The sequence below is a fragment of the Cygnus atratus genome, chromosome 11 (assembly GCF_013377495.2).
Source record: "Cygnus atratus isolate AKBS03 ecotype Queensland, Australia chromosome 11, CAtr_DNAZoo_HiC_assembly, whole genome shotgun sequence".
Taxonomy (NCBI): domain Eukaryota; kingdom Metazoa; phylum Chordata; class Aves; order Anseriformes; family Anatidae; genus Cygnus; species Cygnus atratus.
Window position 1 is genome coordinate 5,428,051 of NC_066372.1, and position 16,613 is coordinate 5,444,663.

The 16,613-nt window shown below is 35.2% G+C and overlaps 1 protein-coding gene across 5 annotated transcripts in view; it reads left to right on the forward strand.

Annotated features, from left to right (window-relative positions):
- Window positions 1-16,613, forward strand: part of ENTREP2 (endosomal transmembrane epsin interactor 2) — a 137,959-nt gene that overhangs the window by 84,273 nt on the left and 37,073 nt on the right. For 4 of the 5 annotated variants that reach the window (XM_035553867.2, XM_035553864.2, XM_035553865.2 and 1 more), the window contains one exon: window positions 8,855-8,986. The exons of the other annotated variant lie outside the window; for it this stretch is intronic. In XM_035553867.2, the coding sequence (XP_035409760.1) occupies window positions 8,855-8,986 (132 nt within the window). The remainder of the gene's footprint in view (window positions 1-8,854; window positions 8,987-16,613) is intronic. 5 annotated transcript variants of the gene reach the window in all.

Here is a 16,613-nt window from a genome sequence, read left to right on the forward strand (position 1 = left end):
AAACTGCATGAGTCCGCATTCACAGAATTCATTAAGTATTAGGGATACATGAGCATTTGCCTGTATTGGCTGTGTCCTTTGGGCACGCCCCAAAAAGTTGATTTGAATGATAAAGAGAAAAGTAATTTTCACCTCTAATATCTCCACAAAATGCTTCTGCACCTCTTTTTTTTTATTTCAGCCATTGTTTTCCCCTTTCTTTCTGTCTAATAAAATCCTTCAGGCATCCATTTGAACACAATATATTTAATAAAAATAAGTAAAAATAATATAATTTCAGCAAATATTTAGAAAGGCATATGAAAAAGGCAGAACAGAAAATCATTTGGGTGTAACCTGTCACACGCTTTCATCTTGTTTAGTCAGTTTTTAAGCCTGTATTCCTATCACCCATCCTGTTTCAAAAGGGTATGTCTGTAACTCCATAAATGAGCGAAGCTTTCTATGGTGTTTGTGATTTCCAGCTGTGATTAGGGTAAAGAAAGGCTTTGCAGAACCAGATGGGTGCAGCCATATATATATATATATATATATATATATATATATATATATAAAACTTTTTTTTTGGCTGAAGGGGTCCATCTGAACTTGCGTAGAATCGTTCAACTCCAAGCCGACATGGGTTTGACAGATGTCCAGTAAGTTGTGTGAATAGACTTCAAAGAGCAAATCCCATACCAGATGGAGAGGAATGCACGTATCAAGAAGAGTGCTGTTTGTGCTGTTGTGGCTTAGCGCATGCAAGCAAGGGTCCTGCTCATTGCATATGCCTGCTTTTCTAGTTCTTTTAGGCAGCTGTCTACAAACAGGGCTAGGCATGACTCTGACTCTCTTGGACTGCTGGTTGTTCCAGCTGTGGCAATGCACTGACCATGCACACCAGCTAACCAGTTAAATGCACAAGTCTTCAAAACAAAGTGGGTTGGAATGTATTCACTGGTGTTCAGTGATAAGGTGGTGTTCGCTGATGATTCCAAGCTTATCACCATTTAATTTCTAAATTATATTTTAATTATAGCACTTCAGAAGTATTCAAGTACAGGTGAGCGTTTGGGGAAAAGTAGCAAAATGGTGTGATAATTACTTCCTTTATTATGAAAAATTGATTAGTCCTTCTCTGTGCTGAATTTGAATGTTGTTACTTCTATTGCTAATTCCTGAAGAACAGGATTCTTCTGCTCATTGCAGTTTGTTTCTTTAAGAGGCTTCCAGTGACAGAGTCATTTTCTATCCAAGCGTTTTAGGGGAGTACACTTAACCATAAGATAGCTACCGTTTAGATCAGTGTGAGAGTTTATTGTACGTAAAGAGAATGTATGAAGTATTTGTTTAATACCAGCTTGAAGGAGACGCTGTTGCGCTATTTCATCTCTTTAGTGCAAGATTGTTTTATAGGGCATACATGTCAAAACTTTACGCTCTTACTCGACATGTTTTAATTCAAGATACAGCACAGGAGATCCAAGATGATGGAGTGTGTAATCTTGGAACAGGGGTTTAACCCAAGTTTTCTGGTGACTTTGAGAGTATTTAGAAATATACAGCTTTTATGCTTAATACTTTTTTTTCTCTCGCTTTACTCTGAAATAGAAGAAACTGTTGTTTACCAATTTGGCAGAGGAGGGGAAGAAAGTTTATATATATATATATATATATATATAGAGAGAGAGAGAGAGAGAGAGAGTTACATGCTATTTTTTTGAGATGAGCAGGCATTTGCAATGTGTAGTATTTGTCAACATCCTTTATGGAATAAAATTGGGTTAATGGGAATCAACAAAGTGGCATTGCAAGGACAGAAAATTGAAGTAAGTTCTGCTTAATTAGCACATCTGTAGACAAAGAAGGTACTAGCTCCAACCAGTGGGTAAATGCTTACAACCGAGAAAAAAAAATACCAGTCAATAGGAAGTCTTTAGTCTTAAATGTTCTCTTCAGTGCTCTCTGTTCTGGTTATGAACCCTGTGTCTCTGATTGAAATTTGGTCAGGATCACAGCCTCTATATGAAATCTGCTGCTGTAGAAGTAAGCAGTGACTGAGCTGTGCAAACAGCTGAATTCTCGGATTATTGATAAAAACAAAAATGACTAAATTTATTTCAGATAAGGTTGATTTTCTTTTCTTTTTTTCAACCTTTTTGAAAGAATTGTGTTCTAGTTATACGTGATGATTTCCACTTTGAAATTTAATGCTATTTCAAAACATTCTATATTCAGTGATTTTCATTATTTGATCTGAATTTTCAAGTAGCCTTGGAATTTTCTACTGTGTGTTTTCCTCTTTCTTCCCTCATTTGTTTTGCCTTCCCTTGTCCTGTGCTAATAAGCAGTCAGGGAAAGGAGTGGTATCAAACAAGTGCTTTCAGTGGACAGGCAGAGAGACAGTTGGAAAGTGGAAGTAGGCTTTGCCTTTGGGTAGGGATTCTGGGATTAAGAGGTGTAGTGGGTGGGCATGTAAGGACTTCATCAGAAGGCCCCATGTGTACCCTTGTGGAAGAATTCAAGGGAAACCTTTGCTTCTTTCTCCAGGCTAATGGAATATTATCACTTAAGCAAGCATTTTGCAAACAGTCCATTTTTTCCAAAGCTGGTGCACTCAGCTACTGAATTAAAAATGGAACGGTTACTTTTTGTTTGTACTTCCCTCAGCTTTTCATTCCTGCTATAGGTTTTCCTCTGGACTGGTGGAATACTGAGCTGGCAAAAGAAGATAAAAACAAATGTTCAAACTGCACGTTTCAAAGTTGAGAGCATGATGAAATGCTAACTAGCTTTGAACCGTATGGTCTAGTTGCTGATGAGGGCAGCTAATTTCACTGTGACTGTTTATCATATCGCAGTTGTTTCAATATGGAGAGTTTCTTCTGCCCATGCCTTACTACTTAGATTTTCCTTAACAAAAGTCATATTTCAATCAGATTGTGGACTTGCATGTGAATTGCATCACAATGTTGAAATGCTCATATGTAAGAAATTCTGGTGTTCTCTTCTTAAAGACCACCCACAGGGAGACACTAATGAACACCACTGCTTTATGATTAAAGGCAGAATTTGACTTAGAATTTGGTAATGTTTTGTGTTGAGCATGTATAGTTATTAATGTTTGTCACTCAAAAAGGAAAAATACCATTTTTAGCAGCTTGTCCTAAGCTTGTATTTCATGTTAATTCCTGCACTGTGTGACTGGGTGTACATTACCATAACTCTGAATCCTGTGGCTGCCTTCTAGGATACAAATTTAGAGTGACGCAGCTCTTTGAGACAAAATTCAGCTTTTGTAGATGTGTTTTTTGAGGTGAAGTTAACATCCTTTGTAAAATGTACCAGACAGAAATAAGTGAATGAATTTCCAAGCACAGTACACTACAAAAGTGAAATTCAGAATCATTACCCTAAAAGACAACCAACGAGGAAGTAACAAAGCAGTAAAATAAACTTTGTCTTTGTCAGGAAAATGTACTGGCAAGTACTGCAGTTTCAGTGCATGAGACAAATAGCTGCTCTTGTTTCTGTGTTAACTTCAATGCTTCTGTCAAACCCATTTATACTCATTTTTTTCAAAAGGAATTTTTGTCACATTTGGGGGAATGTGTGTATAGCTTTAAAAACATGATAATACAATCTCCTGCATTGAGGTGTTTAAATTCAGAAGCATTTCACGTGTAGAGTAGTTGTATGAAGAAAAAGAATGAGAGAAGGGTCTTGTTTTGCTTTAAACATTGGGGATTTTTTGTAGGTTCCATAAAGCATAGTTTTGTGTGAAGATGAAAAATGTGCTCACGGTATGTTAGCATTTTGAATGTAAAATCTGTGAATTTAGTATTTGTGATCTTTGTCCTGCAGCTCATCAACATTCAACACCGAGGGACAAAAAAATACATGTAGCTTCAATGTCTTGTTACAAAAACATAACTGGACCTTTTGATCCATGATTAGCTGTAAATACTACAGTCAAAACCTCAAGCTGCTGCTGTAAGTCAGTGGAAGCAGGATGTGTACAGAGCAGTTACACACTCAAGGTGTTCATTAAAGTGTGTATGAGAAACAACATTTCTGTCCTACGAAATTCTCTTTCAAATACTTAATCTCTAAAAATTATGTTCAGTATAATAGGGTATAGCAGTTTGTATATTTTAATTTATGATCTACAATGGCACAAGAGAATTTTGCTGGTTTTATTTCTTAGTCTTTATTTGTCTTTATTTGGTGTACCTGCCATATTGTAAGTCACTTAGTCATTTAAAAAATAAATGTTCTAGTTTTAATCAAACTTACATCTGCTTATAATTCAGAAAAGTAGTGATAATGCCTATCTTTTTATGGAGAGTTGCTTATAATGTATTTTTCAGTTATACATGCTGAAATTGGCTTGTGGTTCTAGAAACATAGACAGGAAGGCTCCTTTTCCCCTGAATTATGTTTAATTGAAATAAATGGAGAACGGAAAAACAAAGGAAGCACAACTTGATGTAAGATGAATGGCGTAAGCCAGTTCCAGAACTGAGGTTTCTTTGTATTTCATTTTGTGCTGTAGCTATGTTCAAATCTGTGCATATTGAAAAATAGTTTTTAAAAACCCATCCAAATATATACTTGTGGTTGTGGGTTTTTCATTCTTAGGCACCTGTCAGATTTTTCTTCTGATATATCCCTACCTCTTTATTTTCTCCTATCATGAATCCTTTTTCTCTTTGCATAAGCTGCTACAAAGATGAAAAGTTCCTTCCCATAATCATACCAGCATGGCTTTCTTGCAGTTTACTGTGGTGTTTTCAACTTTGAACTTTTATATTTTGTTTTGAATTTTTGTCATGCTGTTCTTAGGACACCACCACCACCACCACAAAAAAAAAAAAAAGTATGCTTTGGAGAGAAGGTGAAACCTCCTACCTTTGCCAGAAGGTTTACATTTGTGCTAGAGGTGCTAGAGGAAGTCTACAATGCAAAGTGATGCCATTACTTCATCCCTAACTCTCCCTTTTTGCCTTACTTCTGAGTGCATGTGCACTCAGAATTTCTTTGTTAAGACACCTTTAATACGTAGACAGAATTTGATGAATTGATACAGATGAAAAAAGTCTTGTCTATGCACATTTTTTTATATTATTGTGGTATAGGGGATTTTGTGTGCACACACTCACCAGTGTGTGTACTCAATAAGTCTGAAGTTCTCTACATTGCTGGAGGATCCTCTTTTTTTTTCTGATCCTCTTCAATGGAAAAATCAAATTTTAATGTTTTTGGTCACTTTCAAAGTAGCTATACTGATTTTTGGCAAGATTAAATAAACTTAAAAGACAATTCCTGTATGTCAGCAGCTCAGGCTGATGTTTGAAATTTTGCATGTGGTTTGGATGAGGGTGTACTGTGCAACTGTCCCAAGCATGAAAGAACACAAACTACACTGAGATTACTGACTTTATGCTTGCTAACACAAGTAAGGATTGGGAAATGGACCACAAACGTATGGAGGATAACTGGTGGGGGCTGTGTACACAGGGTGGAGTGAATGGTGCTTTATTCTTGGTCTCTGCCAGCCAAAAAAGAAAAGGGATTTAAACACAGCAAAGAGAGGGGCAAGAAGACAGGTTTGGAGGCACTGCTGATGGTTGCTAATGTAGTTGTGTCTGAGGCTGGCAAACAGCAGCCCTGCAGCTGGAAGGGGGAATCCCAACTCTCCTCCCTGTATTGATGTAGTGCTATTGTTTGTGCTTCTATGGATTTCTGAACCCACACACTGGATAGGATTGGAGGTCTAGCTTGGACTAAGAATAAGCCACTCCCTCACAAAAAAGAAAAGTTAGTTCTGACAATGTTTAGATCACAGGATAACTGTATGAATTCCTGGTCCTGTCTACATAAGTGTGAATGCAGCAGTAGGGCAGGGATGAGCATCTGGAGCAAGAGGGCTCAAGACTGCTTTTGGCTGCTGCAGTGCTTTAAGCACAAATGTGATGGCATGCTCAGCCTTCGGTACTGCTCCCCATTACAGGATGAAAGTTTGCAAAGATGTCACCTCAAACATACTTGAAGGAAAAGGTGTACAGCAGGACAAATTGTTAAAAGCTCTCCAAAATGTATGTGTATTGAAAGAAGATTTTGTTTTGCAGTCTGGTTGCAAATCAAAGTATTTTGACTATGCTATGTTTTTCAAGAAGACTTCCTGATGTTTTGCAAGAGCTTTCATGTAAACAATAAACTTAACTCTGTTTAAGAATTGAATTAAAGGGAGAGTTTCCAGGCAGTATAAAGTTACAGAACATCTTTCAGAGTTAACTGAGAATCTCTCAGAGATAAGGGATTTTAACCAAGCAGCTATTTCTGGTTTTAGCCTTCTTTTATGTGATGCCAGTTCATCACGTGAGTTAAAAGTAGACCTGCGATCTGAATTTAATATCAGAAATATCAAATGTATTTAACCTTAAGCCAGTGACTATCTTTCCTTGAACAGGGACGGCGTGGATCAGAGCAATAAATGTTGTAGCAGTAGGTAGCTTTGTCTGAAGTTCCTTTTCCTTGTTATAAAAACTTTTTTTAGCAGCTGAAGAGTATATTCATTTGCTGTGTACCTGGTGCTGATGGAGCAGGTATGCTGTAGCATTCTGACTGCTCACTTTGATGCAGCTCTAAATTAGAGGTGCAAGTTTCAAACTTCTGTTGTAGCAATTATCTAACGGTTGGCACCATTTCTAACAATCCCTGAGGGGTTCAAGAGCAAGACCTCCCCAGTGGCATTTCACATTTTGTATTTTCCATTGATTTGAGGAGCTGAGGTTGTCTGATTATAAACCATAGTTCGGTTTTACTCTTGTCTTTTGATTTTTAAAAAGTATTTTAAAAGAGTATTAAGAACTGTCGGGAATTGAAGAGAAAAAAAAAAGCTGTCTGAAATTTTTAAAGCAGCTTTCTGAATTAAATTGTATGCTGATTGGAAATAAACAGCACAAATTTTATGAAGGTACTCAAACTATATTTTCTTCTGTATTTGTTTTACAAAGTCTGTGTCTCAGGGTGTGACCAGTCAGTGTGAGTTGCCATAGAGAAATATTTCTAGTGCTGCTTTCAAATATGTGGGGAATGGTCTAATTTATGTACCCAGGTTTTTTAAAATCCTTTTTAACAATTATACTGGCTGGAGGGCAGTCAGGACTCTCAGGACTTGAAGCCAACTTTCTGCTCTGAACATGGCTTCATTACTGTATGTGGCAAGCATTAAGTCATCTGCATCTCATCTGGTAAAGCTTGCTCATTTTTAATGGACTCTGTTCTTCCAGCTGCTGTGCTGGTCATCAAAACAGAGTACTAAATAAGTCTGATAGGGATGGCAATAAAAATTAAATGTTTATGTAGGTAGCTATTAAGAGTATATGAACAATTTTAATATTCTTCAAGTTCTTGAGCAGCAAGAAAAACTTGTGTAGAAATGATTCTACATACAAGTCTATATGAGGTACAGGGAAAGCTTATATTTGATTTTCTTTGTTCAAAAAATTGACAACACCATAAAGAATGATCTGAATTAAGAACAAGAAATGCATGTTTTCATTAGGATTTTTTTTTGCACGATTTGTGTCTGGAAATTTTAAAATACATTTGCCTTGCAAGAGAGTAAGTAGTATGGTGGTTCAGATCTCTTAGCACCCAACTATTGTGCTTCCGTCTTTATTTGGAGGAATACAGGAGTGATTCAGGATGACTGAATGCTACCTTGAGTCTATTATTCTTTACATGGAGAGCCATGGAAATTTCTCATGGGTGTCATTCTTACTACTACTGACTATTGGAGTATGGAAACCTGGGATCTGCCAAACTCATAGGTCAAGGAACTCCCGTGTGATGAGAGTTCCTTTTCTCAGTACTAACCTAGACAGAATTGCGACTAATGACCTGGAGAAGTAGGGTATGTCCCGCTATCAGTCCTTTAAATAAGGCAAAAATGGGAATGGAGAAAGCATAGAAATACTGAATTGAGAAAATTAAGGCAATAGCAGTTCATGTTAGCAGGCTAGGTAAAAACATTTACGAAGTTAAATTTTGGCTTAAAACTCTTTGTTGGAAGGAAGCAGAAAAATAGATGCTGTTCTTTCTTTGTCTTTTTTTTAAGGGTGGAAATCAGAATCAGTTCTTATTGAGCAGAATGGAATTATTTTAAAATCACAGTTTTTAAATTTATATATATTCTTTAAGAATGATCGTGTTCCATATTCTTAACAAGGTCTGCTCTAATGAAAGTCTATAAAGAGCAAAAAGCCTAGTGCTTTTTAAAATGTAAAGTCTTTGAAAGCTTATTGCGTTCAAAACAAACGAAAATTAGGAAAATAGAGAGCAAACCTTTACCAAAGTAAAAGTACATGAGATTAGATATTACTGCTTATTTTCTCCACTATTTCTTAATGTTGTTTTCTCACTTCTCAAGTGTATGTCATGTTTTCTAGGGTAATTATTTCTGTATGTATAAGTATGTGTTATATGTGTGACCATGACCATGTCATGTAATTTTCTTACTTTGTTTTCGCTTGTTTTTGTCTTTCCCCATTGGGTATGATTTCATGTTTATTGCAGTTGAGTTACTCTGCTTTCATCTGCCTCTGTAAAGCAAACATTTACGTCTCATTTTGACTCTTGAAAAAGATTACAACACTGAACAAGAGTGAGTGTTTACTCTTTTGTATTTTACCTGTTCTTATAGGTTCTATTAGCCAATGGAAGGCATTCTCTTTCAGAGGAATTATAAAATAAGCTAAGGAATAGCAATTGGTATTTACTAGTTGTTATTGTCACAATCAGTGTAAATACAATTGTTTGAAAGTGTTTTTTGTTTACTTACGCTTGCTATATTTTTTTTCCTCCCCAGATTAAATTTGACAGTGATGGCGTCTGTGTTTGCTGTGAAATGCAACATCAAACATCAGGTTGTAGTAACCTTGGAGAAACACTGAAACTGAACCCTCTACAGGAATGTAATGTTGTGAGGTTGACCCTAAAGGTGCGTTATGAGAAGAATTAACAGTATATTTTAATTTTAAATAGTAAGTATGTAGGAAGACAAAAGTGGGCGGTAAAAGGAGTAGTTGGTGGCGTTCCTGGTGTTTGTATGCTCTTAGGTGGAAAAAAAAATTAAACTTCATCCAACAGAATGTAGTACGTCTGTGTTTTGTGGTTTACATTTTATGTTACACTGTCAGTATCTGTATTTGTATACACGATGATTTTGTTAGAGCTTACTTAAGAAACAGGCTATTATTGGTTATGATTGATATTAGGAGGTACAAGGACAGTTATCTTGTTACTGTTCAAGAAAGCTAGAATCTTTTCTAGCTGGGAGAGAATGGTAAGTGTTCATTTGAGATGGTGCTGGAAGCATGCATATAAACTGCTGTGTAATGTTGATAGTAGTTTAAATCCTATAATGTTTTGTCTTAAAACTACCCAGTTTAAGAATGGACAGGAAATAATAATATTTTATGATTCAATTATATCACAATATAATTGCATACATATTTCTTCATTCATTGTCACCAAACAAGCAAGACATGGTGTTACATTGGTTTGGAAAACAATAAGTAATCTATGAAAGAATTGGTCAGAGAAAAGAACCCTAAACTGAGGTACAGATGTTGATTCATTTTAGGTGTAATTTAATGGTCAACAGAACTAAGTCTGCATCTGTGGCTCTCAATTTCAAATTATAAATTTTGATGAAGTTAGTAGAATGCAATGGAATGAAGTGGTGAAACTCAGTGTAATAAGGAGCTTGGGGATTTAGACTATAGAATGAGGCCTGAAAATTCAAAGTTATATTGATATTAGACGCTGTATTTTAGTTCAGGACAGGTATAAGTCCTGCAAAAAGTGTTATAATAAGCAGCTAAATGTTCTTCAGCTATATTAAGAAAAAGAGACAAGAAAAAGATTTAGCAAGTAGTAAAGATCAGGTAGGAGTTAAAAATAATTTGGTATGGCACCAAAATTCAGTAAGAACTCTGCCTCAGGTTTTAATGAAGATGACGGGAGGGCAAAAACCATTTGGGTAGCATTTACTTTCATTTCATTTAGTAATTGACAAAAAAGCAAAAACTTAATGTTGCTGGTCAAAGAATAATAATAATTTACTACTATTTGGAATGCTAAATGCAGGACTGTATTCAGTGATGCAATGCTAAAGAAAAGTTAAAGGTAGTACCTTCACTTTTACAAGAAAGATGATCAGTCTTCACATTTTTGCAACCATTAAACATTGAACTTATCTTACAGAAAAAGCTCACTTGTTGATCCTATAAAAACAAAAATTGATAGAGCATATGTTTACTAGCTGTAAATGTCTGCAGAGTCAATTTTAACAATAGAGAAAACAACTTTTTATCTTAGAGGACATTGTCAGCGTATGAAGTGGGTAGAAATTACATATGCTGGAAATAAGAGTAAAGTTTCTAAAATGAATGAATTTATAAAAAGGAACTGGTGACATCTGCTTGCACTGGCAGAAGGACTGAATTAAAACCAGGAGTTCCTATGAGTATAATCTTAGTGCAGCATTAATTATGTTCAGAATTTTTCAGTTAAGAGGATAATTATGAAAATAACTTCTCTCATAATGTTTCTTAAATCTTTCTCAGTTTTAATTCTACATTTGTTTTCTGTTTGGATTTGAGAGCTCTGTATTCCTGGCAAATTTAAGAACAACATCCTACTATGCACATAAGGAGGAAAACAAAACAAACAAAAAAACCAAACAGCTAATTCAATAGAAAAATGACAATGATAAAGCTTGCTTAATTTAATTGCAATTAACGACTACAATGTGATTTTTGAGAGAACACATTTTTGAACCAAAAGGTCAATTGTGGTTATTGTTTGGGGTGCTGGGGAAGAGAAAGGGTAGAATACCAGAATTAAGAGTATACACCTCTATGTATAATGCTATGTAAGTTTTATTCTCTTTCTCTTTATTAAGTCTGGGGGATATCTCATTTCTATGAAGTAATCTCTTCTTTTTTTTTTGGTGCTGGCAACTATAGGAGCTCCAGTGTGAACAGAACAGTTGCACACGTATTGGATGTCTGATCTTGTTCCCTGTTAGTCTTTCTAGACTTTCTTGAATGTCTCTCTGTTATCCTATGTATCTGATATTTGTGCAAACTGACTTTTATTCAAGTAAAACCAGAAAAAATGCAGGAGAGTAAATCTGTAGATAGACACGTGCATGCCTGCATGTGAGCAAGTGCACACTGACCTAGTTGTAAAACTGGTAGCATCTCTGGATTACATTGCTGATTGTACCTCTGGCAAAGTCCTAAGTCCTAAATATGTTTCAAGATGAAACAGGTACAATGAGATCTTTTTTTTTTTTTTATTAACAGTTACCACTGAATAGGATAAAATGCTGGCGTGTTAGTCTGTATTGACCATCTGTTGGTTTGTAAGCAGAATTTTGGGGAACTGAGTTTTTCTTGTAACATTAATTACATGGTATTATCCTGTTGAATATTATTTTACCAAAGAACAATCACATAATTCTGAATTTTAAATTAGAATGAGCTAAAACTAGGTGCAAGCTTTCAGTATGAGGCTGAATTTTCCTGCAAGCCTTCATCTGTGGAAGTTATTCCTTCCTTTTAAACTGAAAATATCTTGGACTTATTAAAAGCATGCAAGCAACAAAGCTTATCTTCTTAAACTTTTGCTTTGAGAGGATGAAGGTAGACATAGAAGATGGAATCATTGTAATGTATTATTACTGCATGATATTTGCATGTAAGAGCAGAACGTTATGCGGCTTTGGTGTTATAATGATTTAGTAGGGTATTTTTAATTACTTTAACAGCTTACACAGCCCAGAATACATGCAGTCGTATATGCTAAATTATGATTCTATATAAATATTTACTTTCTATTTTACTTAAGTACATCTATAGCATGGGGTTTTGACTATGTAGGCTAGGGGAAAGCTGTTTCCACCTCTATTTTCAGCACAAATACTTGTTGCAGAACTGCTGAAATTCAAGTACAATATAAATAGTAAAAGTCTTTTTAAGGGTACTGATTGCATTCATTAGCATAATTATTAGGGATTTGTGTAACTTAAGGTTCTTGCAGTTTTCTGTGTGAATGTTTGGTCGTCTTTGAATCTAAATTTATTTTTACTGCATTTTCTGCTGACCAAGCCTAACCATATGTTTAATTTTTTGCCATTCAGAACAGCGTGCTTTCACTTTCATGACAGAGGAGGATGACTCCTAAAATATCCTTTTGAGTTAGGAGAACAGGCTTATCCTCTTTGATGCTCTTCTGATTCCCTTTATGACCAAATGCAAGCTATTTAATTTTGCTGAACTGAAGCAAAATGACTTGCCTAAAAGACTTTCTAATCTATTTGAAATTGGGTAAAGCTCAGTGGAAAATAAATAATTTCCTCTAGGACAAGATTTTTTTAAATGCTGGAGTTGTTTCAAGTTCTTTAACAGGTAAATGAAAATACTCAGTATGCTCAGGGTGTAGTAATAGTTACTAGTAGGTATAAAAATATATCAAAAATACAACAATTCAGTGTTTGCTTTGTATATTGAATAGTGGAGCAACAAGTATTCACAAGTCGTAAATAACAATTGTGTAACAGACAGTCTACTCCTATTTTTACTTCATGCATATTTCTGTTCCTAGCTTAGAAAATGAGTGAATATGTTGTGAACTTCTCTCACAGCTGAAAATCTGCCTTTTTTGAATGGCTGAAATCTGTTTATTGTTTGCTTGTTTGATTAATTTATGGAACCTTAGTCTTTCAGTAGTATCTCCCTAATAAATCACCAGTACTGCCTTTAACGTAGATACCTGAGTTGATGAAGGTTATGCAAACTCCTTGCCAAGCAGCACAGACCTTTTTGAGTTTATTTTTAAGTAGCTGTGCACTGTTTTCTAAAAATATAGTAAATACTTTAGACTCATGCAAAGTAGTAACAATATGATACCTTAATACCATACATCTATTTCATGAAGCATTGGCCATTTCTTCATTTATAGTTTAATGTGCATGTGAATGACTTTCATTCATGGTTCTGAATTGATTCTTTGTAAGTAAAGACTGTCTTTCTAGTCTTAGAGACTATTATCTCTTTTCAGGTTATAGTGGTAGATGAAATGTAGCACCATAATTGAAGTCGATCAAGGAGAAAAGAAATCATCTTCAAAGAATTGCAGAAGTAAAGCTGGTTTTAGCCTTTGATCAGTGTAGGTGTTAAGATCCATGTGTTCAGGACTACTGATTACAAAGTGTACTTCTTACACATTGGCAAGCTGTTTTCACTCCTTGTATTGTTTATTGACCAAGCTCTCAAAAGTTCATGGAACTTAAGAGCCTCCAAAGCTACGAACCTTTTATTTCCACAGGAAAATGATCTTTTGGGCCAGCAAAATGGGAGTGTTTTGTAAAGTTCAATAGAAAGTTGCCAGTTCAATACTGTTGTACAGGTTAGAACACTTAACCAGTACTGGCTTTGTGCTATATAACTTATTTTTTGTAACATGGGCATGAGTAACTCAGTTCACAAAGAATAGTACTATTTAAAATGTTGTAAATAAGCATGGAGAGAAAGAAGTAAGTGGGTACAAAAAGCTGTTCTTTGTTTCCTTCTACAGCTAGATAGATTTAAATACAGGTCCTTAATTATCTATAAGCAGCACAGCTGGATAACTTCCCGTATAATATTTGACAGAAAGAACAAGTACTTTGTGGTAATATTGCTTCGTCTGTGTGATATATTTGCATTTTGAATGTTAAATTCCCTGGTTTGGTATTCATGTACGTAATTGAAAGTACAGTTCATTGCTATGATATGATGAAGAGGCAAGGGATTGATATAATATTTACCAAAGTCTGCAGCCGAGTTGAGTTGTGAAGGCATCCAGAGGTTCTTGTTTGGGTTTACTTGATATTTATTCTGTATTTAATGGGTATATACGAGGAATTACGGAGCTCCTGCAATAGTTCGTTAAAAGGAGATTGATTAAGCAAGGCAATTGGTTAGTTTTCCAAATAACAATTAAATTATGCTGAAGTATATAATTATATTGGGTTTACACTATAGTCCTTTGGTGTGATCAACATCTTCTTGACAAGCCCCTAAAAACAGTGGTTTGTGCTAGATAGTTGCATATCAAAAGGGAGTTTCAGTGAAACTTTTCCTCTTACGACTTGCTGTATTATGCATTTGATGAATAAAGTGTACACAGCCAAGGTGGAACACTCATTGAAAAGGTTAGTGCATCTTACTGCTTTTTTATTGCTATGAGTTTGGAGATATTGTATGTATGGAAGCAAAGTTTAGAAATTTAACTTACTGACCAGATTTGTATGCAGATTGCTGTCAGTCAAGTGGTATTTCCCTTCCAGCCCTAAAAAATTGCATTAATGTTTTGTTCTTAATTTTGAATACATGTATTATTACATGTATTACAACCTGATTGCAGCTGTGATTAATTAAAATGGCTTCTCTACATCTGGTTCTGGAAGGCAACCAGTAGTTAGTAGAGAGAAATTCAGTTATACCTTTGTTTTCTAAGATATGGGTGTAATTCACCATTGGAGCAAAATTGGTTGCATTTCAGTTTTACTTTGTATTTGTTGTGATAGGAGGTACAAATTACATTTTAAAGGAAAACATTTCAGCTGTTTCAGCAATACACTTGCTGTGAGTGTTCTTTGGTTATAAATGGCTCAGTTCCCCCACCTCTCCCACCAGTAATGTGGGGCTCGTGTCATTGCAATTTTTTTTTTTCCTTTTGGATTCTATCTCAAGCAAGAGATTTTCTTTGCTTCTGTTGGGTAATTGTGTGTGTTAACAGCTGTTCTAAATTGCTTTGTAAAATGATTGTTTCTACAGTTGAGTTATCAAAGTGATAAATCAATCACCACTTTTTTCCCTGTTCCAGTTTAATATTATCTGACTGACTTATCATCCAGCAGTTAAATAGAAAACAAAGAAAATGAGTTCTTAGGGCAAATTGCTTTTTCATTGTGTTACTGTATATTCTTTTTTGTATGATGTTCTTATTGAATTAAGTCCTGAAATGATATTTTTGGACTAGAAAATATTAAAAAATATTTAAAATCAAAGTTCAGATCTAAAAATATACTCAGGTATTGGAATACAACTCCTATTCTGATGTATTCCGTAGGCTTTATGCAAAGTCTAAGATTTAGAGAACGTGCATTTTTGTGTAGTAATTTTTCTGAAAAATAGTAGACTTGAAAATGTAGGTTTTCTTCCTAGGACTACAGCAAAAAAGGAAATAGATATCCTCTGGCACTGCTGAGTGTAGTTTGCTTTTCTTTTTTTTTTTTTTAGTTTATCTGAATCATTACCTACTGTTAATCTTCATTTTGATAAAATTTGAGAGGCAATTACTTTTGCCAGTGTCTCTTCCTTTGCCTTCAGTCACTCACGAATCACAAAAAATCCCTGCCATTTTCTTATCTCAGCAGTCACTTGCAAACTGGTGATGGAAGGGAATATGGGAAAAAGGCAAAGACGTGGCAAAGAAGACTGAAGATTTTGCGTGCGTAGAGGTGGTTAAAGGGAAGGGGAAGAGGCTTAACAGTGTAAGGCACTGAAGTTTCATAACTGTTTTTTGTGTTCTGATCTCACTGATTCCCTCATATGGAGACCACTTAGGAATCCTTAGCACACAGATATAACTGAAAGGATTTCAGTAAACTTCTCTGAGACAGCCTTGGTTCAGAATGCTTTTTGTATTTGGTCATTCAATCTGTAGAATTTAAAGCCTTCTCCCATGTTGATCACAGTAGGAGATTACCAACTCTAAAAGGACTCTTACTTTAAAAATTACAGACCTTTTTCTGTGTTTGTTTCTTATTGTAGTCTGGCTTTTGTCCTGTAATATTGTTAGCAAAGCTATGATATTGGATTCTTTTCTGTTGTATCAACTGAAGTATGTACAGTGGATATCAACTACACCAAAATGCTATGCATCAACATTCAAATCAGTTCCATCCTCATTTCATTTTTTGATAGAGATATTTTTAAGAGGAATCATCTGCTTCCTAGGTGTTCAGTAATGAGAAATTTAAGTCTAAATTCTTTATAATAAATGATAGTAAGGTAATGCTCTATTGCTTTTGTTGTTGTTGTTCTGTTTGGGTGTTTTGTTTCCTCTGGAACTGCCTTTGGGATACTGGAATGTAGTGTCAGAACGATCAGCAATTGCTTTCTGAGATTATGTTCATAAACGTCACTGCTTGCTGTTGTTGCCAAGCAGTCTGTGACTAGTCAAATTATTAAAACTTTAACACTTTTTTTTTTGTTTGTTTGTTTTGTTTTTTTGTGTGTGTGTTTTTTTGGATAGTATAATTTCTGTGAACAAAAGTACTTGTACTTGTCTCCCACTGAAGGGAAGTAGCTTTCTCTACTTTGTAATCCACAGTGGGAGAAAATTTAGGTGTACTCTGTATGATTAAGGAGAGAAAACATACTCTGTGAAATGTAGCTACCAATGCGAATTCTTTTCTTAAATGCCTAAAGATAACTGCGAGTAGGCATATAATGTCTAACAAATCATATATGTGAGTGACTGCTGATGCCATTTTTAGCTCAGACCTT